This window comes from Schistocerca gregaria, chromosome 4, assembly GCF_023897955.1.
Source record: "Schistocerca gregaria isolate iqSchGreg1 chromosome 4, iqSchGreg1.2, whole genome shotgun sequence".
In the NCBI taxonomy this organism is placed as follows: Eukaryota; Metazoa; Arthropoda; class Insecta; order Orthoptera; family Acrididae; genus Schistocerca; species Schistocerca gregaria.
This window is the reverse complement of record NC_064923.1, coordinates 684768828-684795524: the sequence shown is the minus strand read 5'-3', so window position 1 is coordinate 684795524 and position 26697 is coordinate 684768828. Positions and strand designations below refer to the sequence as shown.

Sequence of the window (26697 nt, the reverse complement as noted above, 5' to 3'; positions counted from 1 at the left end):
GTTTGAATTTTGAAATATTGCCACTGCCAGATCTATCTTCAAGACAGTAGTTTGCAAACAATTCTCTTATTAATGCGGCCTGTTCGAATAATTACTGCTGTTAATGTTAATAATCATTAATGTTAATAATTATTGGCGTTAATGAAAAAAATGTCATCGCCAACTAAAACCGCATCTTATAGCATGTCGAGTGTTCTCAATTGTAATCCACGCAATGTGATATGTAATTTCAGTTCTGGCCAAGTGCTTCATGCATTACAGTATCTTTATTCCTTATAGCAAAATTAACTCTATTTAGAAGAAACGTGAACAGTTCTGGTGACATTCTAAGGTAATTAAAATAACTTCTTGAGACTTCCATTACAATTTATCTCAGCAAGAATGCCGAGCAACCGAGCTGACGTCTTTTCTTCGTCCAGTCACGAATCGAAACAGGTTTCTTATATTTTTCTTATGCAGCGATTTCACGCAACCAGCTTTAACTCCACCACAACTCGGACGACGTGCACCTGCCAAAGCTTTCATTTTAGACACGACTCACGAGCCCACAAAATGACGGAACTTAAGTGTATACCACGAAACCTTTTGCGTGCAACTCATTCCACGCAACGAGTGGCGCAACCCAATGTCGTCGTGTAAACTAGGCTGTACGGACGACATCACAGTCCCCCGTGGTATGCTTCTTGATTAGCATACTGACACTTTTTGCTGAGGTGACAGTAGTACTTTTTGTGTTGGGCACCATGCTAGTAGAAAGTAGGTTCAGAAATGGAGAAACCACCATACGTTGAAGCTGTTGGGCGGTAGTGGGGAAATCACGCGAGACTAAGCTAAACTGTTTTTAGCCTTTCTGACTGTATGATGTATGTGTTGACCAATTGGTCGGCACAAGGGGGGAGGTATGAATATGAAAGTTTTCATTGCCTATGGAAGCTTAGTTAAAGACAGCAGCTCTACAGAATATATCTTTGTAATGGGGACTTTGACATGTTACGCCCTTTTGATGTGAAAACAAGAAGTGGTTGTAGTTGTGAGTGTGGATGGCTGGTGTATTAGCGTCGTCAAGTGATTGATACTGAATTTGTGTGTTGTTACGATGGCTACGAACAGTGATGATTCGTTATGCTTGTGCGTCAAAAACCTGGAGAACTGGTTCCCTGTTGTTATGTTTGAAGGCCTAAATGTAAGTCTTGTTGTCAAACATTGCAAGATAATCCATAAGTGAATTTTAGTTCTTATTGTGGTGGCAGAACTGTACAATACATCTGGATAATCTTATAAGAATTTTTATGTTTACATTTATTGTGCGTGTTCTTACTATTTAAAATATGATTTACTATCGACGAATGAGTTTCTTATTCTACGGTGACATATTTTAGGTCCCTTTTTCACTAAATAGTAAACTGAAATTGGTCACTTTTCTCATAACATATATATATTATGGCCTACAGCTCTTGGAAAAAACAGATTATGAGTACGTTATGTAGAGTCTTTACTCGGTGGTCATAATGTTTAATCTGGCACTGGACTATCAAGGCTTGTTTGCGTGATATGGAGCACAAGAAAATACACATTTAAAGTAAAGTTTCCAACAAAGTCTAAAATGACATAGTTAGATATGTGATGTTTACGGAAGAAGAAATTAGAAAAAAAATATTTATTTACCTGGGAAGATCAGGGCCCTCCTGCTCTCTTATACATACAAACATTCATACATAATTAGCAGAATTGCTATTTTCTGGAGTGACTTGATAGCATTAGAGTAAAATTGTTAAATGTTTATTATCCACATCATTGTTTTGTTAAAAAATAGCCTAATAACTGCAATAACAACAAGAGTAATAACAGTGTCACTACTAAGATGCTTGTCAGATTACTATTAATTCTGCTCATAATGGCAGTAACCTAAAGTGAAAAAATGAAATGATTGTATGGCATTCATGGCTGGGAGTCCCCACCTGGGAAAGTTTGGCCACCGAGTTGCAAGTATTTTCAGTTGATGCCACATTGGACGGCATGTGTGTCAATGATGATGCAATGGTGATGAGGACAACAGAACACCCAGTCCTTGATCGGAGAAAATCTGCTCTGGAATTATATCAGGGCTCACTGCATGCCAGTCAGACTTGCAGGACACTCATATAAGGGGACGAATAGTCACTTGGAGTGATTAGGAACTATGGACCATTTGAAATGCTGGGTACACATTGTAATGGCTATGTACAGTATGTAACTGAGCAGATGAAGAAAAAAGACTTTTGGAATTTGAATGCAATAAAATACCTTTTTCTAAGTTAATCGCAAACTATATCTCATAGCCCTTGGTGATTTTGAGAGATGCCAAGAGCCTCAATACTTCAAGAATAAATTAAGTAAAAATTGAAGATATTGCCAGAATAATGATAGAACTCAGTAACGTAGATAATAAGCCATATCAGTTGAGGAAGATAGTAGCATGGATAAAAAATGTTACAAAACATAATCAGCTGCTGTCTGATAGCCACTGCTGTGTAAAAGCATCCTTCAGACTTCCCCCATGCATTATAGTCTTCAGGCATGGCCATTCATTTTACTCCTTGCTGTTTGCCGGCCGTGGTGGTCTAGCAGTTCAGGCGCTCAGTCCGGAACCGCGGGACTGCAACGGTCGCAGGTTTGAATCCTGCCTCGGACATGGATGTGTGTGATGTCCTTAGGTTAGTTAGGTTTAAGTAGTTCTAAGCTCTATGGGACTGATGACCACAGATGTTAAGTCCCATAGTGCTCAGAGCCATTTGAACTCCTTTCTGTTTTCTCATCTCTCAGAAGCAGATTTTCTGTTTCCTTCAAATACTTAAGCCAGTTTCTGGGCGGTTCCTTCTGAAGGGAATGGCCAATTTCCTTCCCCACCTTCCATCTAGCTGAGCTTGTCATCCATCTCTAATGAACTTGTTGTCATTGGAACATTAGGCCCTAGGCCTATTCTTCCTTCTTGTTTTTCCTTTTGACCCCCCAATATCTCTCTCCCTCAGTTCAGATGCACTACTTTATCTATTTATTTTGGGGGGGGGGGGGGTGGGAGGGGGGGGGGCTCATTTGCAGCTAATTCTTGTCTCTTGATGGGGCAATTGGTTGGAAGTGTGTGGGAAATCTAGTCTGCAAGCAGATTTCGTCATGACTCCATAAATATTATAAAAATGGACCACGTGTGTGTGTGTGTGTGTGTGTGTGTGTGTGTGTGTGTGTGTGTGTGTGTGTGTGTGTGTGTGTTTTCCACAACTCTTAAACCACAGGAGTGCTTTCAACCAAACTTTGTACACATATCACTTACTTTCTGGAAAGAATCGCTGTTGCGGTAAGAACCACCCACCTATCAAAGCATTGGGATCAGGGTGAAAAAGGAGTGTAACCCACGGCTTGCAAAATCCAGAATTTATTCATCGAGTATTTGAGAATGAAAGCACTTAAATGCCTTGGAGCAATTTTTTACACATAATTTTAAACCTTTATCAAGCTATTTCTCACTGATAGTACCCACAAAATGCTGAAAGGAAAGAAAATTTATCAAGACATGATGTTTTCATTTATTTTTCTTTTGTACTAACTGTATTCAAGACACATTTTGCAGATAGTGTTCAAAGAACCTCTGAATGCAACTGCAAAATTATGTCATTGTATGACCCAAAGTTCCAGAGACATGACATCATAAACAGAGAAATAGGTCCTATGTGAAAAACTGCCACCTAATGCATGATTTGTAAATTTATGACTTCTTTGCTACTTACTCTATTCGCAAAACATTTTGCAGACAGTGTCCCGATTTGCCACTAAATGTACCTACCAGATTATATCATTGTGCATTAGTTCAGGGTGTATGACGTTATAAACCTTAAGCTGTGTGAAAACAAAACTGCAGGACAAAATTCGCTGGAGATACAGGTTAACTATTTGTACAAATATGTTAAGTGTATGTGACATACATGTGATATGTGTGTATGCAAGCAAAGCCATGGGTGAAAATCTGCTCCTAAACCCCACTACGTAATGTCAGGAAAGAAATACTGTAAGGGCAAGAACCAGCAACCTCATATTGGGAGAGGGGTGACACCATGGAGTGAGAAGTGGGGAAGAGGAGATGGACAGAGAGGGGGAGGGGGAGATGCACAAAGAGAGGGAGAAGAGCAGAGTGACAAAAGAGAGGGTGTGAGGAGGAGATAGAAGGAGAGTAGGTAGGTAGAGACAAGGGAAGGAGGAGATGTACAGAGGGCGAAGAACACAGATGGACTGAAACAGTGGAATGAGGATATGGACAGTTAGAGAGGGTAGGAGGTGGGCAGAGATAAGAGTTGGAGAGGATGGATTAGTAAAGGATTGGAATAAATGCATATCTGTTGGGTAATACTAGATACTCAGCTAGGTGTGTATGTTACATAAGTCTTACAGTATTCATTTGGAGTGTAGCATTATTTGGAAATTGATAAACAGTAAACATTGCTCATCACATTTTTGCAACTTCACAGATAAATGCTTTTAATTGTGTGCTGAAGTTACTAGCAATATGTTTCTCTTCACATTTGGTAAGCAGAAATATTTTTTCCTACCATATGAACATCAGCATAAACTTATCCGAGCTATATTACAAATATTTGTGTAGTTGATGCAGGTCCCCCTGCGGGTCCGAGGGTAAGAATAGGCCCACGGTATTCCTGCCTGTCGTAAGGGGGGACTAAAAAGAGTCTCAAACATTTTGGCCTTAATGTGATGGTCCCCTAAAGGGTTTGAGCTCTATTTTTCAAAGTTTTCTGTTAGTGCATACCATATGGGGAAGGATACCTTATGTGGTGCATCATAAATCCATCTTGCCCTAAGATCCAGCACACTCGATATTGTCATGGAGTTGGGCTTACACCGAGCTTCCGGCCACTTCGGCTGCAGTGTATTCCAGGTAGCATACATTCTCTCCATTGTGCACTTCCATCTTCGCCCTCATGATACAAATGGATTTTCGACACCCGAAATCCAGCACCGTAGCCAGTCCATTGTGGTGGGGTCGTCATGTACCCTCTTGGTGGTAGCCCCGTAACTATACAGGGATCGCACTGCTGATACTTGAGCTGCTACCTCCCAGTGTATGCTGAGGGGTAGATGTCTGTCTGCCTGGGGCATCAGCACTCCCGGCAAAGGCCATCCTGCCAAGTGGTCTTTGCTGTGGCTGGGTGGCACCCATGGGGAGAGCCCCTGGTTGGAGTGGGTGGCATCAGGGCGGATGATCTGCAATGAAGCGTGGGCCTCCACCAGCAGTCTCTAAGCGATCGAGGTCTAACCTCAACGGCAGGAAATATGATCAGAGATCATTCCCCTCCCTGGCCACTTCATGGGAGGAACGCATGGCTATAGAAGGCAGCAAAGGTTATTCACCTTGGTACCTTGTCTGTATGTGAGTTGATGGCGAATAATTTATGTCAACAAAGCCTCAGTTTTTTTGTGGAGCATTTAGAGGACATGTTTGGGGAGGTGGAGGGCTTGTCAAAAATGCGCTCTGTGTCAGTTTTGATCAAAACAGCATCCTTTGCCCAGTCGCGAAGGTTACTCGCTTGTGACATGTTGGGGGATGTTTTAGTTACCATCACACCTCATAAGACTTTAAACATGGTCCAGGGTATTATATTCCACAGGATCTTCTTTTTCAGTCAGACGATGAACTGCGCGCAAACCTAGAACGACGAGATGTTCATTTCATCCGGTGCGTCCACTGGGGTCCGAGGGATAATCATGTAGCCACGGGTGCCCTCATCTTGGCCGTAGAGGGTGATGCCTTACCCGAAAAGGTCAAGGTGATGGTTTACCGCTGTGATGTGAAGCCAGATATCCATCCTCCGATGTGGTGTTTTAAATGCTGGAAGTTTGGGCATATGTCATCTCGATGTACTACTGTAGTCAGGTGTCGAGATTGTGGACGTCCTTCACATCCCAATACTCCGTGTGCCCCCCCTCCCATCTGTGTTAACTATGGAGAACACCATTCCCCTTGCTCGCCGGACTGTAGGATTGTACAGAAAGAACGAAAGATAATGGTATATAGGGCCCTGGACCGCCTGACCTACACATTGAGGCTAAGCGGAAGTATGAGAGACTCCTTCCTGTGCCTACGACATCTACCTATGCCGCCACTGTGACAGCGGTTCTACCATCTCCTGTTATGTCACATACAGTTGTCTCTCTGATTCGTCAGACTCCACCTGGCTCCTTGATGGTGGGGGGCACTTCAGTCCCTGCTGCACCTGCTCCACCTACTTCAGGAGCAACATCTCCCCAACCATCAGGGACATCAGTCCCCACTTCCTAGCTGGAGAAGCGTAAGGTTTCTTTGGCTCCTCTCGCCAGAAGGGGTCTCTTGGGTCCCTCGCTTCCCAGGTTCTGACCAGTGGAAAAGTGGACACCTGCTAGTCGCTGAAGCAACGACAGGTCGCTGGTTGTAGGGCTTCACAGTCCTCGTCCGTTCCAGAGACAGACACAGTGAAGCCCTCCCAGCCAGTATCACTGAAGGCACAGCAAGAAAAACAGAAAGAAGAAGGCACCCAAGAATCCAGACCTTGCAGTGGCACCCATCCCACTGCTCCCTACACCTCTGAGGACGAGGTGGAGATTCCGGCATCCGCTGAGGACCTAGATCTCGCCGGACCCTCAGACACAATGGATGTCAGTCGCACAGGTACCCAATCGGTGCCAGCAGGTGACCCAGCGGCATAATCTGCCTTCTCAGTCCCTTCACACCTTTCTCGGCCATGGACAATGTCATCCTCCAGTGGAACTGCAGTGGATTTTTCTACCATCTTGCTGAACTCCGACAACTTCTCAGCCTTCACCCTTTCCTCTGCGTTGCTCTTCAGAAAACTTGGTTTTCAGCTATGCGAACCCCTTCCCTCCATGGCTATCGGGTTTATTATAAGAACCGGGCAGCTTATGATAAGTTATCTGGTGACATCTGCATCTACCTCCTTCACTCTCTTTACAGCAAGAGTGTCCCTCTACAAACACCTTTAGAGGCTGTCACTGTTCGGGTGTGGACGCCCCAGGCTGTTACTGTCTGCAGTCTCTATCTTCCACTGGATGGTGATGTCCCGCAGCATGTCCTGGCTGTGCTGATAGCCTAATTGCCGCCACCTTTTCTGTTACTGGGCAACTTCAAAGCCCATAACCCTCTGTGGGGTGGATCAGTGGCAACAGGCCGAGGCAGCGTCATTGAGCAAGTGTGGCACAGCTCGACCTTTCTTTCTTAAATAGTGGTGCTTTCCCACATTTCACTGCCACAGCGTCACTCTTCTGGGCGCCCCTGTTGATGGGCTATGAATGAGGCTAATTGGGACTTGTTAACCTCCATTGCCACTATTAAGCCTCCTTCCAATTACACCAGTGATGCGGTGGTTCACTTGGTCACCACCGGTATCGTTACTGCTGCAGAATCTGCCATTCCCTGTTTTCTGGGTCCCCTTGGTGGCAGACTGTGCCTTGGTGGTTGCCTGAAATCGCCGAGGCGTTTAAAGATCGCAGGCAGGCCCTTCAGCGTCACAAGCGGCATCCGTCATTGGAACATCTCATCGCCTTTAAACAGCTCTGTGTGCAAGCCTGCCGCCTCATTCGCCGATGCAAGCAGGAGTGCTGGGAAAGGTATGTCTCCACCATTGGCCTCTGTACCTCTCCACCATAGGTTTGGGCCAAGATTAGGAAAATCTGTGGCTATCAGACCCCCATCAGTGTACCTGCGCTTTCACTGAATGGAGCGATCTGTACTGACTCTGACACATTTGCAAACCACTTAGCAGAGCATTTTGCTCGGAGTTCTGCTTCTGCGAATAACCCGCTGGCCTTCCGCTCCCTGAAAGAGCAGTTGGAACATTGGAGCCTTTCATTTCACACACGCCACCCGGAATTGTACAATGCTCCATTCAGTGAGTGGGAATTCCAAAATGCCCTAGCTGCTTGCCCCTGATACGGCTCCTGGGCCAGATTGCATCCACTGTCAGATGCTCGAACACCTCTCGGTAGACTGCCAGCGATGCCTCCTAGACCTTTTCAACTGTATTTGGGTTGAGGGTGAGTTCCCGACTCAATGGCAGGAAAGCATCCTAATCCCCATGTTGAAACCTGGGAAGACCCCCCAGAGGTGGACAGCTACTGCCCCATTAGCCTCACCAAGTTTCTTTGCAAGTTGCTCGAATGTATGGTGAGCTGGAGGTTGAGTTGGTTACTTGAGTCTCAGGGCCTTCTGGCTCCATCTCAGGGTGGGTTCCGTAAGGGCTGCTCTGCTGCCGATAATCTGGTGTGCCTGGAGTCTGCCATCCATACTCCCTTTGCCCGCTGTCAGCATCTGGTCGCCGTCTTTTTTGACATGCGGAAGGCGTACAATACAACATGGCAACATCACATCCTCTCCATGCTTCAAGAGTGTGGTCTTCGAGGTCCGCTCCAGATTTTCATACAAAATTTTCTGTCGCTTCACTCATTCCGTGTGTAAGTTGCGGCCTCTCATAGTTCATCCTGAGTTCAGGAGAATCGGGTACCGCAAGGATCTGTCTTAAGTGTCTGCCTCTTTTTAATTGCAATTAATGGGCTTGCCGCAGCGGTGGGAACGTCGGTCTCAGCTTCCTTGTATGCTGACAACTTCTGCCTATACTATAACTCCACTGGCATTGCAGCTGCAAGGTGCAGTCTTGGGCTGTAGCTCATGGCTTCCAGTTTTCGGCTGCCAAGACCCGCATTATGCATTTCTGCTGGCGTCGCAGTGTTCACCCTGAGCCATGGCTTTACCTTGATGGCGAACCTCTTGCTGTGGTGGAGACGCATAGCTTTTTTGGGTTTGGTTTTTGATACCCCGTTGACCTGGCTGCCTCATATTCAGCAGCTTAAACAAACGTGCTGGCAGCATCTTAACGCTCTTCGTTGCTTGAGTCACACCAGCTGGGGTGCTGATCCATCTACCCTTCTACAGCTGTACCAGGCTTTAATTCAGTCCCGTCTAGATTATGGTAGCGTGACTTACAGTTCGGCAGCACCTTCCACATTATGGTTGCTTGACCCCATCATTCACAGCGGGATTTTACTCGCCACTGGAGCTTTTCGGACAAGCCCTGTCAACAGCATCCTTGTGGAGGCTGGTGTCCCTCCAGTGCAGATCCGGCGCCACCAAATGCTTATGCTGCACAAGTTTGTAGCTTGCCTGGACATCCTAGTTACCATCTGCTGTTCCCCAACTTGGTTGTCCATCTTCCGGAATGGCGGCCCCGGTCAGGGTCATGCCTTTGGCTCGATCTGGCACAGGGACCGAAGGACTCAGTCCCACCTGAGGCCCTCCGTCTCCGTTTTCTTTCTATACTTGCCGCATTTTGAGACTCTGATGTGGTCTGTACCGATGGTTGCTGGTCGCATAGGTTATGCTCTTACTCTGGGGAATCATTATGAACAACGCTCGTTGCCAGCTGGCTGCAGTGTTTTCACTGCAGAGCTGGTCGCCATCTCTCGCGCCCTAGAGCATATCCGCTCCTGCTCAGGTGAGTCCTTCGTTATCTGTAGTGACTCCCTGAGCAGTTTGTGAGCTATCGACCACTGTTTTCCTCACTCTCATCTGGTGATGGCTATCCAGGACTCAATCCATTCTCTTGCCCGTTGTGGCCGCTCCATCGTTTTTCTGTGGATCCCATGTCATGTCGGCATCCCGGGTAATGAACATGTTGACACCCTGGCCAAACAGGCTGTCGGTGCATCGGCCTTGGAGATAGACCTTTTGGAGTGTGATCTCCAGTCAGTTTCGCCGCAGAAGGTACTCGGTGCCTGGGGTGATGAATGGCGCACCCAGCCTTCACCCAACAAACTTCGCATAGTCAAGGCGTGATTTGACTCGCCACTGGAGCTTTTCGGACAAGCCCTGTCAACAGCATCCTGGCACCTCTCCTTGCAAGCCTCCCACAAGGACTCAGTTGTTCTCTCCCGGCTATGCATTAGCCACACCTGGCTGACGCACAGTCATCTCTTGCGCCGTGAGGACCCACCTCTCTGTCGCTGTGGATCAGTGTTGACAGTGGTCCACATCTTGTTGGCCTGTCCGTGTTTAACCACGCTCAGGCAGACGTTTGCGCTGCCTGATATGCTCCCTGCACTTTTATCGGGCACCGCCGCTGTGACAGACTTAGTTTTGAGTTTTATTCATGCAGGGGGTTTTTATCGCTCAATCTAATGGTTTGTGTCCTATTTTATGTTGAGTCTGGCCTTTGGCCTCCAGTTTTAGATTGTGGTTTTTAGTGTGTTTCTTGGTGGTTGGCTTTTCCTTTTTTGTTTTCATGGCTGGCCAACCACTGTCACACTCTGTGTGATTTTAATTCCTTTTGTCTGGTCTCTGTCTGTGTCTTTCTTGTCTTGTGTCGTCCCTTGTCGTCTCCGTTGTTTGTTTTTATTCTTTGTGGGTGTTTAAAGTTCGTGGAAAAAGAGACCAATGGCCCTTGTAGTCTGGTCCCTCCAATCCCACAAACCAACCAGCCAAGTTGATGCAGGCGCCCATCTCTGTATTTGTATTTAACGCATTTAATTCAGTTCATATATACTCAATTGTTACATATTCAGATGAGGAACTGAATGAAAAACAAATAACGTACTTAATTAAATCAGGTACTGGGTTCCCAGTTTCAGAGCTAATTCTCAGTTACAATAAAACACAGTACTATCAACTCCTTACATATTCTGTTGATGTCACATTGTCGTTTCAATAGTAAGGTGAGATAAGGGATCACTCTTACGACTGTGTGAAGAAATTGAATACACTTATGTCACAGGTTGGGTGCAGTGACCACTGCAGAGGGGTGGAAGAGCTGTTCTTATTGTTTGTAAGGATGGCAATGTCTTTTCTACAAGGGCATTGTGGGTTTGTTGGGTTGACAAGAGCTACGGAAATCTGTTAAAAATGAAGGTGCCTGCAGCAAGACATAGATGGTGGGCATGTAAACTATTTATCATTCCAAAAAGTTACAGTAGTTTGAAATGGATGTCCGTGTTTCGCAGGCATGTTCAGACGTTGGTCTTGTGCCACACACTAGCGAGAAGAGGTGTCAAGAAGATGCTAATAGCTACTGCCCTAGTAGTGCCAAAGCCTTGCATGATTGGCATACTAGCCCATACTGCATCAGATGTAGCAGCTTTATGTTGTTATACTGCTGGTGTGGTGGCTGAGTCCTGTCCAGCTGAGGCAATAGATGGGAAATGCAAGGTGTCCACAGCTCGGTGACTAGGAGGGCGTTGGTTCGACTGTCAGTGGTAGCAGCAGCTTGCAGTGGAATGGGTGGCGGCCTCACCAGCCTTACGGCACTGGCCAATGCACAGCATACACCAGTTCAAAGCCCAGCTGTGACAGCATCCCAACCTGGCTGCATGAACAGCTTTTATTCACACTCAGGCAGGTCTTGTTGCAGTTGAAGTCACATACATGGCCTGACAAGTGCCGTCGAAATATCTTGAAACAAAAGTTGCTGCCCCAGCAATGGGTGGAGTTGCTGGTGTGGCGTTAAGTGCTGAGCTCATGAATGGTAGCGGGTGTCTAGATTTTGACAACAGACCCTGGGTCAGTCCCTTGTCACTACATTTACCTCTACAATCAGTTTGTTGTCCACTATCAGCAACTGCTATATACTGGATTGTTTTGTATGCTTTTACTCTTTGCTGTCATATAGTATGACATTGTAGGTTAACAGTTAAATAACGGGGCACTTTTTACCCAATAGCATAGCATTCTTGTGACCTGTGGTGTGACAGTGTGAACCATTATTTAATACACTCAGAATTTTTATATTGTCATTACACTAAATTGACTCTTATCATGTTTGCTGTTGACCACATGTACTTGTTTCAAAGGAACAGTTACATCAGTTTCACAAACACATAGCAGAGAAATAACCAGTGTGTTGACCTCACATTCTTATACATCATTGTGAAAAGTGTGCAGTACTCTTCTGTATATACAACAAATGCAATAGATGTAGTTTTATAACCACATTGTTCAGATGGAAGAAACTGTGCTGAAGTAAGTTAGCTTCACGTTCCAGGGTTCATTTGCACAATTAATCATGATGATGTGGAACAAGTCATTTCTCATTCACGTCAGATATTATTTTGTAAATATGGCTACATGCTTGTAATTTAAGATTTTTTTAAGGAAAACAGAGACATACAGATGTGAGTTATTAATTCCTACTCGCTACCTTCTACACATTACATTAATAGAAATTCTTCTATGGAATAGAAGGAGTTATCAAGGAGAAACTGTTTCAGTTTGTTTTTGAAATTTATGTTGATTTCTGTCAGACATTTTATATCACAGGGTAAGTGATCAAAATTTTGGTTTCAGCATTATGCTCCCCTTTTTGTGCTAAAGACAACCTCAATGTGACATAAAGAATGCCATTTTTTCTTCTGGTGTAGTAATTGTTGTGTACAGCATTGTTCGTTTTGAAATGCAGTGGACCATTTACAACTAACTTCAAGATGAAATAAATATACTGTCAATCAGTAGTCAAAGTGCCCATCTCCTTGAACAGATGTCTACAAGATGATCATGGTCAAGTGCCACATATTGTTCTTACAGTATTCTGAGAAGGCAAATTGCTGCTTGCTCACCATATAGTGGAGATGCTGAGTCTCAGATAGGCACAAGAAAAAGCTTTTCACATTTAAAGCTTTCGGCCAGTGGCCTTTGTCAGTAAAAAACACACACACACACACACACACACACACACACACACACACATGCAAGCTACTCACACATGCAACTGCAGTCTCAGTAAACTGAAACCACAGTTGCCTGAGACTGTAGTCGTGTGTGTGAGTTGCATTTGCATGAGTGTATGTTTTTACGTATGTGTGTCTATTCTATTGTTGACAAAGGCCATTGGCCGAAAGCTTTAAATGTTTTTTTTGTTTGTGTGTGTGTGTGTGTGTGTGTGTGTGTGTGTGTGTGTGTGTGTGTGTGTGTGTGTGTGTGTGTGTGTGAGTGTGTGTGTGTGTGTGTTTCCAGCATTTCCGCTATATGGTGAATGGCAACTTTCCTTCTCAGAATATAGTTACATTCCATCCTTGATTTTCCATTGTTTGTTATTGTTCTTACAGCACATTTTTGAGCAATGAAGACTTTCTTTCTTAATGAGTAGTTACCCCAGAACATTATAGAGTGAAAATATGCTAAATATGTCAGCTTACTGACTTGTCTCTTCCCAAGATTTGCAGTGATTTGAAGTACAAATGTGGCTGAACTAAGTTGTTTTAGGAGTTTTAAAATGTGCTTTTTCCTATTTAAAAACTCATCAATATGGACAACTAAGAATTTGAAGTTTCTACCATATTTGTTATTCCGTCACCAAGTTTTACACTTATATTTGGTGTTATACCTCTATATGTGCAGAACTGAACATTTTGTGCATTGTTTACCATTTCTTCAGTTGCTGTATGTGTGCTTGGATTGATTACAGTACTAGTTTCAGCCGCAAAAAGAACTTAATTCTGCTTGTACGATGTGGTTAAAATTAAACTTTCACTACTTGTGCCTGTGCAGACAGAAAACTATTTACCATATGGGTACGCAACCTTATAGGAATGATGCTCAGATTGTACGTAGCAGGAATGTGTTTGTAGTCTATTGTCATCATTTGCCATTAGGCAGTGGTACTGGAATGGCAATGTAGGGTAGAAACACAAAAAGTCAGTGCATGTTACGGCTACTGACAATTGACATGGATCTGGGCAAAGTGAGCAGGGCTTTACTTGTAAAGCTGTTTTATGAGAACAACAGCAATAGTGCTGCTGCTCTTCGTGAGTATTGACTCATTAAAGGAATACAGAGAAGTCCTCCTCCTTCACTCTGTTTGAAGAACATTATTCGGAAGTTCGAATTAACTGGAGATTTGGGAAGTGCTCATGGGAGAAGCTGATGGACAGCTGCACCGCAAATTGTTTAAGAAGTTACTATTGTCATGGCTGAGAGTGCTGAGAATGTGCAATCTTCAAGAAGATCAGGAGCTGTTACGATAGCTGAACATTCCATAGGCCATCATTTGAAAAGTGCTGCGAACGGTTTTGACATGTATCCATGCAAACTTCGTTATTCACCAACTTTTAGTGTGTGATGCAGACATTCAACTAAATGTTGCTCTTACATTTCTTTCAAGGGCCGAAGTTGACAATATGTGACCTTGGAAAATTTTGTGTAGTGATGAAACACACTTTACGCTTATTGGGGCAGTGAACACTTACAGTTGTTGCATTTTGGGATTTTCACCACCAACGAATATTTATGAAATTCCCCTGCATAGTGAATGCATCACTGTTGTATTGTGGCTTCACAGCAAAGTTCATGATTGGTCCATTTTTCTTTGAGGATTTCAGATTCCAATGACCAAGAAAATGCAGTGTGAATGGCACACATTACTCTCATTTCCTTCACCACATAATCCATCCTCTGTGAGAAAGAGGTGCTGTGGACGCATCTGTTTTGATGCATTTGGAGCTCCACTTCACATTGCTTATGAGGTCACTCGGTTACTCTGTAACACATTTGGAGAAAACAGAATAATTGGCCAATCGTTCCGTGGCTACTAAGATCACCAAATTTGAACCGTCTCATGTGGAAATTAAAAGGTGTTTTTCATTGGTTTATTTGTCATTTCTCTTCCGCATATCCTTACAAATGTTTTTACAAAGTTCCATTGTTCTATGATCTCTCATTTTTCATGCAGACTCTCTCTCAAGTAGCAAAAGTTTAATATATATGAGGAACAAAAGCAGACCTAAAATTGAATCTTGGGGAATCCCATAGGTGATTTCTCCCCAGTCAGAATAATATACAACTTTCTGCATTCTTTTAATAATGTGAGACATTATTCATTGGTTGCCTGTACCATCAGTCTCACGAAACCTCAATTATCTAGGAGAATATTGTGTGTCATAGAAAATACCAATAGGCACTATTTTGTTATTTAATGCTTGTAAAATTTTGTGGATGAGCGTGTCAATGGCATACTCGGTAGAGCAACTCTTCTGAAATCCGAACTTTGGTTTTTGATGTTGTTATTGTTCCTCAGGTGAGATACTCTTCTAGAATACATCACCTTCTCAGAAATTTGGGAAATTGATGTCAGCAGTAAAATAGGTCAGTAGTTATTGATATCTATGTTGGGAACACCATCAAATTTATATGGGCTTTTATTTTTGAAAGAATATGTAATTTTCTTAATTTCAGAAGGAGAAGTAGGTGATACACTCTATGATTGAATTTTATGAGAATGCGTTTTCAATATACTGCTGTGATTTTTCTCTTGAACTGTTTGTCCCTATATTGTCTACTATAATTAGAAAATGGTTATTTGACAGATCTCATACATGTGATCCTGATCATTTAAAGCCCTTCCATTTGATGCAATAGAGATGTTATCCTATTCTGTGGCTGCTTGTCTTGTGTCTCATTTCACTACAGTCCATCTAGCCCTTAAGTCTGTTCTCAGAACTACTGATTTCTGACACAGTGTATCTGTTTGTTAAGTTAATAATGACTTTTCGTTGTAATTTTGAGTAGTTCTTGTAGTTTACATGTACTGCACGATCTCCACTTGTTCTTGCCATCAGACACATTTTTTTATGGCTTGGTCTTTATGAGGGGGCGAAGACAACACACAGATGAACAGTTCATGGTCCTGCAGCAGAATAAAAAATAAGAGCCACTTTCGGTAGAGTGACCTAGTTCTCACTAGTCACAATCAGTGTCCTCATCAGTGTCTGGTCAATTTCTGGTTGATGTCCTAGATGATTATCCGGTTGATGTCTGGGTTGGTGTCTGGTTAAGTCAGTAAAGGCAGGTTGTTTTGTTGGTTGGAGTCTGGGGCAGCACTGGGTCACATCCAGTCAGAGATAAAGATGGCACTGAAGACTGCTGCTGAGAGCCGCTACCAATGGATGGGCCGCAAAGAGCAGTTGGTGTTGAAGCTAGTGGGGGAGCGAATGCTGCTGGTTAGTAGTTGTGGAGCATCTTAAATAGTCCAGCAGAAGGATGTCTGTGAGGATCATGTGGATGTACTTCACGTGGTGTGTGGACAGATTATAGTGCCGAGGTCATGGTGCATTGTACTGGCAGCCAATGCTGGTACCACTTGTGTAACCCTCTGGAGTCTGGCGTGTGCACAGAGGGATGCGCATGTTGCTGTTACCCTCTGACTTGTACACAGTGGTATGTGTTGCTGTTTTCATCTGGTGCATACACAGATTGGCTTGTCTGGTCGGAGTTGGGATTGATACAGAGGATGGCCAAGGGTATGGAAACTGGCCAGCCACATGTGTGTTCTGTTGTGGTATGTTGCCAGGCAAGTGGCCAGATACTTCAGCCACTACCCCTTAAAAAGAGATGGTGAAGCCATCGCATGTCGATGGGTGGAGGGAAGGAGGAAATGATCAGGAGGTGGAGAGGTGGCTGTGGGTGTAACAGAGGCACCAAAAAGTGGAGAACGGTTATGAGCAAGCAAGGATGCTGGAGGACAGGGAAAAGGCCCATGGAGAGGGCACATCAGATAGAAGAAGCTGTTGTAGGCTGTGACTTCAGTTATGCACAAGGAAGAAATGGACCAGAACATTTGAAGAAAAGTCACTGAAGGAAGGGAAAAACCTGAGCATGAAGAATGTGTGGTGACGGTACTCACGACTCAAGTGAGTATCTCACTGTGGTCGATAAGCCGCACTCGAAACAGTTGTAGCACAGCAGCTGTTTGGGTTGGCAGTACAAACTAAACTATACCGAGGTCCGCAAGGGGCCACAGGTGCCATCCCATGGGCATTGTGTGTGTGGGTAGCGATTGGTCAATGTGACCTTAAATACTGGAGCACTGAGATACAGTGGACAGTTCTCTTCAGAGAACCAAGTCATGTTCAGTTTCCACTTCCTGCCGAGTCTACAAGCTGCAGTGTTCGTCCATTGTCTCCAAGACTTAGGCTCCATAGACATTGTAGGCCATCTCTGGACTCTACGTAGGCATCACTGAAAGGAATAGTGACAGGACTTTAATATTTTGGAGGACTTTCAATAATTTCAGACGTCTAATAGTGCTGTACATTTCACAAGAAGAAACACCATTTAAGTTGAGTATTTCCTCATATATAATAAGTATCATTTTTTTCTAATTGTTGGGAATCTTCCTGATTGAAGATCACCTACGCCATCCTCCTGCATTCCCAGCAGACTGCACTGATGAATACATTTGCATTGAAGAAGCACAAAAGGAAAATGGAAGACTTATCCAGAAAAGTTGGCATCAGAAAGTGTAGCAACACCTTGCAGATATGTGGGCCCAGATCCAGTTACGGAGGCAGCCACAGGTGCGGGAGGCTGAAGGACATGTGTGGACACCTGCAGTAGTGCACATTGGAGCATGGCAGTGTGTATAGGAGCATGGTGATGCATGTAGGAGCACAGGAGGGAACATAGGTGGGGATCTCAGTGCCAGTAGACAAGGTACGCTACCCTCGAAGGGCAGGCTGTCCATGTCTGGGTGCATCATCGCTACAAAGGGACAGGAGGACGGAAGTAGTGTCGGGCTCATGGCTAGAGGGAGCAGCAAGTGAGGTCAGGTGCAGTGATGAGTGCTGTAGGAAGATTCGTGAACACCCTGTTGCGCCAGCATGTGCACAGAAGCACCCTCGAGAGAAGAGACGACCATAACACAAGTTTCAGTCATCAGTCAAGATGCTCAGTAAAACTGTGAAGCTTTTGTTGACTGCAAAAAGCTTCTTAGACACACAAAAGAAATCTGCATGCCAGTGATGGTGGTTGAAAAGAACTTCGGATATCTAAGCGTCACGAGCAGCCCCAACTCACCCCTAAATACGAATGCACGGAGGCATCTGAATCAATTCAGGAAGGACAGCTTAGTGTCGTTGGTGAAGAATCATGTTCCACTATCACCACAGACAGTGCAGGGAGGAAGCTACTACCAAATTGGCAATAGGCTGTGGTGTAACCGAGGAACAATGTTGGCGATTGACAGTCAGTCTACTTACAATTTTCATATCCTTTGAAATCCAGAGTAGAGGAAAGACAGACCAAGTGGCCCACAGTAAAACACTGTATCAACTCTGGGGATCAACCACCAATTATCTGTATCAGCCACTGTAACAAATGCTAATAATGGAAGCAGGTGACAAACTACCTCTGGGGCATCTAGTACAAATCCCGGCTGCAGCAGTGACATTCCACCAAATTGGAATTGACCTCTTGGGTATGTTCCTGAACTCAACAAATGGGAATCAATGGATCTCTGGATCTGATGTGACCCCCAGGGAAATACTGAAGACATTGCATGATCACTAGTCAGCAGTATTTGCTCTTGCTCCGGTATCAATGCCAGCTGCTTCTTGCAGCTAATCCATCAGTAGCCACACTGGACTCGCATTCGGGAGGATGACTGTTCAATCCCGCGTCCAGCCATCCTGATTTAGGCTTTCCGTGATTTCCCTAAATCGCTCCAGGCAAATGCCAGGATGGTTCCTCTGAAAGGGCATGGCCGACTTCCTTACCCGTTCTTCCCTAAACCTATTAGACCGATGACCTGGCTGTCTGGTCTCCTTCCCCAAACAACCCAACCCAACTCCATCATCAGCCACCTTCAGCACTGCCCTGATCTCCAACCAAATGTCAATCCAGCGAGGTCCAGGACTCCACTTAGCACCTACACTGGCTGGATCACAGTCTAGGACATCAACCAGACAATGATTGTACACCGATTTGGACTATAGTGAGAACTATCATTCAATCAGAATGGCTCTTATTTTCTGTTCCACATCAGAACATGAACTGTTAATGTGTGTGTTTTTTCATTGTAAACTGTGGAACAACTTTATTATGTGCTGTCCTTGCCAACTTGTAAAGACCAAGACATAAAAGTGGTGATTAGGAATGATCTTACATGTGCTACTTTTGTTTCATGGACATGTCTCTAAATCATCATTGTGATCCACATGGCTCCTCCCATACTAGAACTTCACTACTGTAATTTTTCCAGCTACTGGGTGTGCAATTAAAAGTCTCAGCCAGGGCATTGCTTGCTTGGCTCAGCACTAATTGGTGATAATGCCCCCATGTGCCACAGACAGGACAGCACAGCTTCTCCACCTCACACATCACCACCTGTGCACCACTGAACTTCTTCGACGGCACCTCGCCTCTGCCAATGCACAAACTCTTACCCCTGCTCAGAACAGTTGCCACCATTTCCTCCAGAGCTCGAAAATGTTCAGGTTTGTGAACCGTCTTCATTGCAGGAGTGAACTATCTTCTCCACATCTCTGCACTTCCCAGTGGTTCTCTCCTGGCTGCCACTGTCTCCTCTGCCTGCAGCTGCTCCACCTCTGGCACTACCATCTTCAGTGCCTTTTCCTCAGACTTCAGTGCTACCCCCTGCTCTCACTCACCTTTGGACTCTGGTACCCTCTCCTGCTCTAATGCTTCCTCGCCCTCCACTGCCTTCTCTGGTTCTGACACATGTTTTGGTTCAACTGACCTCTCCAACCTTGCTGTCTCTTTAGGCTCTGCCACTTCTCCTCAGCCTGGAAGCCTCCTCTGAACTAGTTCCTACACCATCAACCCCACTGGCTTCACTGCCTAGAGCCCCATCAGTTTCACCCCCACAACTCCACACCCCCACAACTCCAATGCTTCCACCTGCGACAACACTGGCTCCTATGCTGCCCGCTCCAGTGCCACTGCGGCCCTCACCACTGGTCAATGCACCCATCCCAGCTCCTGAAAGGCCAGCTCTAGCACCACTGATCTGTCCACCACTGGCCCACACACCTCATGTCTTCGACTCGCACGCCACCAGCCTACCCAACCTCCACCCTGCTTCAGACCTCAATCGCTTTCTGTGCCCTCGGTTCCCACCCATTCCTTGGACCCCCTTTCTTTGTCCAATTGTGACATTGCCGCTCTTTTCTTTTCTGACTCTGTAGGCCCAGGCGTGTCACCTTCTGACATGTTACCCTTTGTTCTGCCTTCCTTTCTGCTTGCTGCAAATGATTCCCCCGTGTCCCTGGTCCCTTGGTAACCTCCTGGGCCTCTTTCTTCTGTGCGTGGGTCATGCCCATCTCGTTGCACTTTCCTGGCGATGACTTTGCCTGTCTCATGCTTTCTAGGTCTACTTCATGCCTTGTCTGCCACTCTGTTCTGTTGCCCTTCAACAGCCATGCTTCTCCTGAATGATGCAAGCAACTGCACTCAGCAATCTTTGTTCTGTGTGCATGTTGGAATAGCTTTGTCAGTCTGGAGCTCTGATCTATCACAGTCTTTGACTGCTTGTGATCCCTGGAAGAACTCCCATCTGAGAATGTCATTATGACGACTACATTCTGTTAAAATGACAAATTCAAATACTAAGTTCTGTCATTGATGGTTATTCTTGGCAGTACTTGTTCCATCGTCTCAATGTACTTTCCATTTGTGACATTCTGCACAATCACTTTTGTATCACAAAACATAGTTTCCTTTAGCTGACGACTACAAGCAATTAACATTACTGAAAAAGGAAGTCCGGCTCAACTAGTGGCCGCACAAGTAGCTACCAATGATGATGTCCTGGCATCTTGTGACTGTTTTCCATGGAGTATTTTCATCTATGGTGGCCTCACCACCATTGGTTATCACCTCACTTAGTTTTCATGACTTTGGTAGCCAACTAAGTGTCTGGTACATCTGTACAGCAACAGGGAATGGCTACGGCGTGTTAGTGTACGACTACGTCCAAGTACAGTGATTATCTTCGCCCACATGTTGACTATAATTGGCTGCAGTAAACTGTTGCTATTAGGACGGTTGTGATGGTTTATGTCTTGCAGCATAGTAATCAGACATGTATTTTCTCTCTCTGCAGTAGTACACAGCATGCCCAAGGCACTTAGAACAAAAAAATACCTGCATTTTGTTCTCTATCCTCCAAATGTCTGTTTGTCTGCTGGCTGTTGTACTTGGCAGAGGAGTTGATTACCCCAGAGGGATCACAACTCTTTTGTGAGTTTGTGCTTGCTCAAATGGGGCACCAGACTTTGCAGCACTACTCTGCTGCAAGTGTACACTTCCACCATCCCTGTCCTCCTCTCCCTTTCCATCAGATGGTGTTTCTAGTTCAGACACAGCTGGACCTGGTATGTGATTTAGGACCTTGGTTCTCCTTTGCACTCCCACTGCTGTGTACATCTTGTCATTAATCAGTACATGGTCCCCATTGTGGGTTTGACCTGCCATCACTTTCCAAATTTTTCAGAAATTTAGATCAAGCAGGGAAGGTCGCCCAGTGTGGTGTATGTTACTCCTTTGTGCCTTCCCATCTTAGCACCCTTCATTTCTAATAAGGCAGAGTACACAATTCGCCCAGAACCGACATGGTAGCCATCCCTTTGTATGGGGGTGGGGGGGGGGGGGGGGGGGGGAGGGAATCGTCAAGTACTTGTCTGGAAGTAGCTCCCTGACAATTCAGGAATCACACTTTTGCTGCCTGAGCTGGAAATTTCCTACGTATGCCAAGGATTACCTGCCCATCATGACAGGTACCAGGACTCCAAGCAATGGATTTCTCACCAGAGGCTGGGTGGCATCCATGTGGAGAGCCCCCGTTCAGAGTGGGTGGCATCATGGCAGATGCATGAAGCAGATGAAGGTTTCTGATGCTGGTGATAATATGGCCCCATCTGTCTCATGAGAAGAAAAAGAATTCATTCTACATGAAGAGATACAACCCCAAACTATTTCCTTCTCTGGTTATGTCATGAGAGGAATGTAGGATTAAGAAACAAGCAGAGAAATACTCCCCCAGTACCTGATTTGTACAAGGACAGATTAGGATTCTTTTTTGGCCAAAGAGCATTAATTTATTCTTTGTAGAGAAAAAAGAGCACATGTTTGGAGAATTTGCACCCATCTCTAAGACACAGAGTGGATTAATTCTGATTGAAACAGCGTCCTGTGCCCAGTCACAGGTGTTGGTCACATGTGACAAGTTGGATGACATTCTGGTGACTATTACTCGCCATAATAGTCTAAATCTGTATCAGGGCATCATTTTCGGTCATGAGCTGCTCTTACAGTCTGATGATGAGCTGCATGCCAACTTGGGGCGACATGGTGTACACTTTGCCCATCATATCAATAGGGGGCAAAGGACAGTAAGCTTGCTACTGGGGCCTTCATCATGGCCTCTGAGGCGATTCGTTCCCTGAAAAAGTCAAGGTGATGGTATACTGATGTGACGTGAAATCTCCTGCCTCCCGCCCCCTCTCCTCCGGATGCGGTGCTTCAAACGCATGAAATTCAGACACGTCTTCGTGTTGCAATGACAGCCCAATCTAAAGGGACTGTGTATGACTGTTGCACACAAATGTTGCTTGTGCCCCTCCCCCCCCCCCCCCCCCCCCACACCCATCTGTATCAACTGTGGAGACCAACATTCTCCCTCCTCATCAGACTGCGCTATCTTTACCGAGCGAGGTGGCGCATTGGTAAGGCACTGGACTCGCATTCGGGAGGACGACGGTTCAATCCCGCGTACGGCCATCCTGATTTAGGTTGTCCGTGATTTAGGGAAATCACTGCAGGCAAATGCCGGGATGGTTCCTCTGATAGGGCACGGCCGACTTCCTTCCCCATCCTTCCGTACACCGATGAGGCCGATGACCACACTGTCTGGTCTCCTTCCCCAAACAACCAAAGAAAGAGAAAAAAATACAGGAATATAAGACTCAGGACAGACTAACATACCATGAGGCCAAAAAAACAGTACAAGTGTCTACTTCCTGCAGCATGACAATGCTGTATGCTACAGCTATGACGTCACCCTCTGGCAACAGTACTTTCGCCCATTATGCCTCTTACTGCAGGCCTAAGTGTTACTCGACCATGCCTGCCCCCTTGCTGGTCGGGTGCTCTCCTTCTGCTCCTTCACACACACACACACACACACACACACACACACACACAGTAGGAGCAATGGCTCCCCACCCGCCAGGGACAGCAATCCCCATTCCTCAGCCAGAGATGCATCGCCCTTCTTTGGCTTCTTACACCAGGAAGGAGTCCCTTGGGACACTCCCCTCCAATATTTCTGCTGTTCTACAACTAGATACCGGCCAGTGGCTGAGGAAGCCACAGGCTGCTGGTTATATGACTTTGCAACCTTCCTCAGTTCATGAAACTAATTCAGAGGAGCCCCCCTCCCCCCCCCCCCCCCCCCTCCATGCCACCAGATCCTGCATGTTCTGCTTCTGTGGTTGAGGCAGAGATCCTGGTGGCTCCTGAGATGTCAGATTGCAACAGACAATGTGTCTCAGAACCTATTTGTGTTGATACCATAACCTCTCAACCAAAGGCAGCAAGTGACACTGGGCCGTAACCTACCATCTTGGTCCCTCCACGACCTCACAATATACCGACAGCATGATTCTCCAGTGGAATTGTAGCAGTTTTTTCCACTACCTGACTAAACGACATTTCTTAATCACCTCCCTACTGTAATGCCCATCAGGACATTTTCCAGCAATGTGGACCCCTGACCTCAACAGATACCAGGTCTATTTTAGGAATAGTGCCGACTGTGATAGGGTGTTGGGTGGAGCTGGTACATATGTTGTGGATAGTGAACTCGTGCCTCCTGATACAACTTTATAGGCTAAGGCTTTTCGGGTAACGGACTCTTAGGATTCTACCATCTGTAATGTTTATCTTCCTCCTGATGGTGAAGTGTCTCTTACTCAGCCATTGATCTTTCCATTTGCAGCCCTGGTCTTCTCCCATCTGACCACTAGAGTGTCCACGATGACCTGTGTGGTAGTGACCACTTCCCTATCTCCCTCTCCTCCCTCAGCATCACCCCCCTTGTCACCCACTCAGAATGGCTCTCAACAATGCCAACTGTGACGATTTCACCTCCAGTGTAGTCCTTAGCTCCCTGATACATGGAGGTGTTGATATGGCTGTCCAGAGTACAACAGCAGCCATCCTATCAGCAGCCAACTTAGCGATCATTTATTCTTCAGGATCATGCCATTGGAAAACAGTGCCTTGATGAACCTCAGAAATCACCAAGGCTATTAGAGATAACAGGTGTGCTCTGCAATGCCATAAGCAGCTCTATTGGTGGAGCAACTCATTGCCTTTAATTAGCTCCAAGTCTGGGTATGCCACCTAATAAAATGACAGAACCAAGACTGCAGGGAACGGCATGTTTCAACCATTGGACCACAGATCATTCCTCCACAGGATTGGGTGATGATGAGATGCCTCTACGGATACCAGTCCTCTGCAGGTGCATGTGGTACTTCCTTGAACAGTGCTGTCTTCACAGACCTAGATGCTGTCACTGAACAGTTTGCTCTGCACTGTGCTCCAGCCTCGGTGTTTGAGAACTATCAACCTTCCTTTCATGATCTCAAACAGCAGTTGGAGCGAATGCACTTATCCTTCACTACATACCGCCTGGAGCCGTATAATGCTCCATTCAGTGAGTGGGAATCCTTCAGTTCCCTAGTCGTTTGCTCCGATACAGCCCCAGGGCTAGACTGTAGCCAAAAGCAAATGCTAAAACACCTATCACTGGAGTGTGAGTGTCATCTCCTTACTATCTTCAACCATATGTGAAGTGAGAGTGAGTTCCTATCTCAGTGGCAAGAAAGCGTCATCATCCCAGTGCTGAAACCATGTAAGCACCATCTAGAGCTGGACAGGCATCACCCAATTTGCCTCATCAACGTTCTTTACACTCGAACACATGGTGATCTGGTGGTTGTGTTGGCTGCTTGAGTCTCGGGACCTTGTGGCACCAGTCCAGAGTGGTTTTAACTAAGGCCGTTCTAGTGCTGATAACTTTGTTTGCCTGGAGGCTGCCATCCGGACAACTTTTGATCAAATGTCAACATGTTATTGTTGTCTTCTTCGACCTGCAAATGCACGTGATACCAAATCCTTGATACCTTACGTGAGTGGGGTCTGCAGGGCGTGCTTTCAGTTCTTGTCCAGAACTTCTTGTCTCACTGTTCTTTCTAGATACAATTTGGTGCTTACCACAGTACCCACCAAATCCCATATATAAGAAAACAGTGTCCCACAGGGCTCTGTGTTGAGTACCCCCCCCCCCCCCCCCCCCCCGCTCTCTCTCTCTCTCTCTCTCTCTCTCTCTCTCTCTCTCTCTCTCTCTCTCTTTGTAGTGACCATCAGATCTAGCAGCAGCTGTGGAGTCCTCGGTACCACCCTCTTTGTATGCCGATTATTTTTGCTTTTACTGTTGCTCCTTTAGTGTGGTTGTTGATTGAACTCTGACTGCAGGTCACCATTCAAAAGGCAGTCATGGGCCCTCACCCACTGCTTTTAGTTTTCAGCCGCCAAGCTTGGGTTATGCACTTCTGTAGATGTTGTACTGTTCGTCCACGACCAGAACTTTACCTCAACCACAGATTACTCAATATGGGGGAGCCTTACCACTTTTTGGGACTGGTCTTCAATGTCCATGTGTCTTTCCCATCTTAGGCAAAAGTGCTGGCTATCCCTTAATACACTTCACTGCCTCAGTAACACCAGCTGGGGTGCAGGCCACTTTACCCTTCTGTGGCTTTACAAAACCCTGATACTGTCCCATCTCGATTATGGGAGTCTGGCATAAGATTTGGCATCAACCTAAGCATCATGGCCACTGGACCCAGTACACTATTGGGGGGGTCCAACTTGCAACAGGAGCTTTTAGAAATAGCCCTGTGAACAGCCTACTTGAGAAGGCTGGGGTCCCTCCCTTACAGATCAGGTGCCAACAAGAGCTACTCAGTCATGCTACACGCCTTTACAGCTTTCCTGAGCATCTGAACTACCATGTCCTTTTTCCTAGTAGGGAGATTCACCTCCCACCATGGGGATCCAGAACTGGGGTCACAATTGCAGTTCGAATACAGTGTCTATGCTCGGAACTCCAACTTCTACAGTCCTTTGGATGGAAAAATTCAGTTGTCCCCAAGGTTTTTTGTCGCCTGTTCGTCACTGTTCTCAGTGCATTTCCAGGTTCAGAAGCAATGTACACTGACAGCTCAACAGTCGATGGATGAGCCGGTTTTACATATGTACATGCAAGGTGGAGTGAACTATGCTCCTTGCTGAGTGGATGCAGTGTCTTCACTGCAGAATTGGTGGCCATCAAACAGGCCCTTAGCCATGCTCGTTCTTACATATGGAAGATGTTTCTGATCTGCTGCGATTCCCTGAGTAGCCTTCAGCCTATAGATGAGTGCTACCATCATCACCCATTAGTCGCAAACATGTAGAATCTTCTTTCTGATCATCTGGATGGCCAGTCATCTTTGTTTGGACCCCTAATCATATTGGGATATCAGGGAATGAACTTGCCATAGCCCAGGGTCCTCCAACAGCATTCTGGACCGAGACTCGCTCATCTTACTCCCTCTTACTCCTCTCCTGCTTCTCCCTTTTTTTTATCTCTGTGTTATTGTATCTTTGTTGCCATCAGGCTTCCCAGGATTTGTGTTTTGCATCCTTCCTTTGACGATTACGCCTGGTTCAGTAGATACAGGATGATGGGACTACTGACATCACAGTTTGTTCCCTTTAACTCAAAAAAAAAAAAAAAAACCAACCAACCAGAGGAATTGGTTGTACCTGTCTTGGTT

At 45.6% G+C, this 26697-nt stretch overlaps 1 protein-coding gene across 1 annotated transcript in view; it reads left to right on the top strand.

The window, feature by feature from the left end:
* The first annotated feature begins 615 nt into the window (after positions 1–615).
* Positions 616–26697, top strand: part of LOC126268208 (serine palmitoyltransferase 1) — a 103781-nt gene continuing 77699 nt past the window's right edge. Inside the window, exon 1 of the mRNA XM_049973836.1 lies at positions 616–1183. Within this exon, the coding sequence (XP_049829793.1) occupies positions 1097–1183 (87 nt within the window). The 5' untranslated portion in view covers positions 616–1096. The remainder of the gene's footprint in view (positions 1184–26697) is intronic.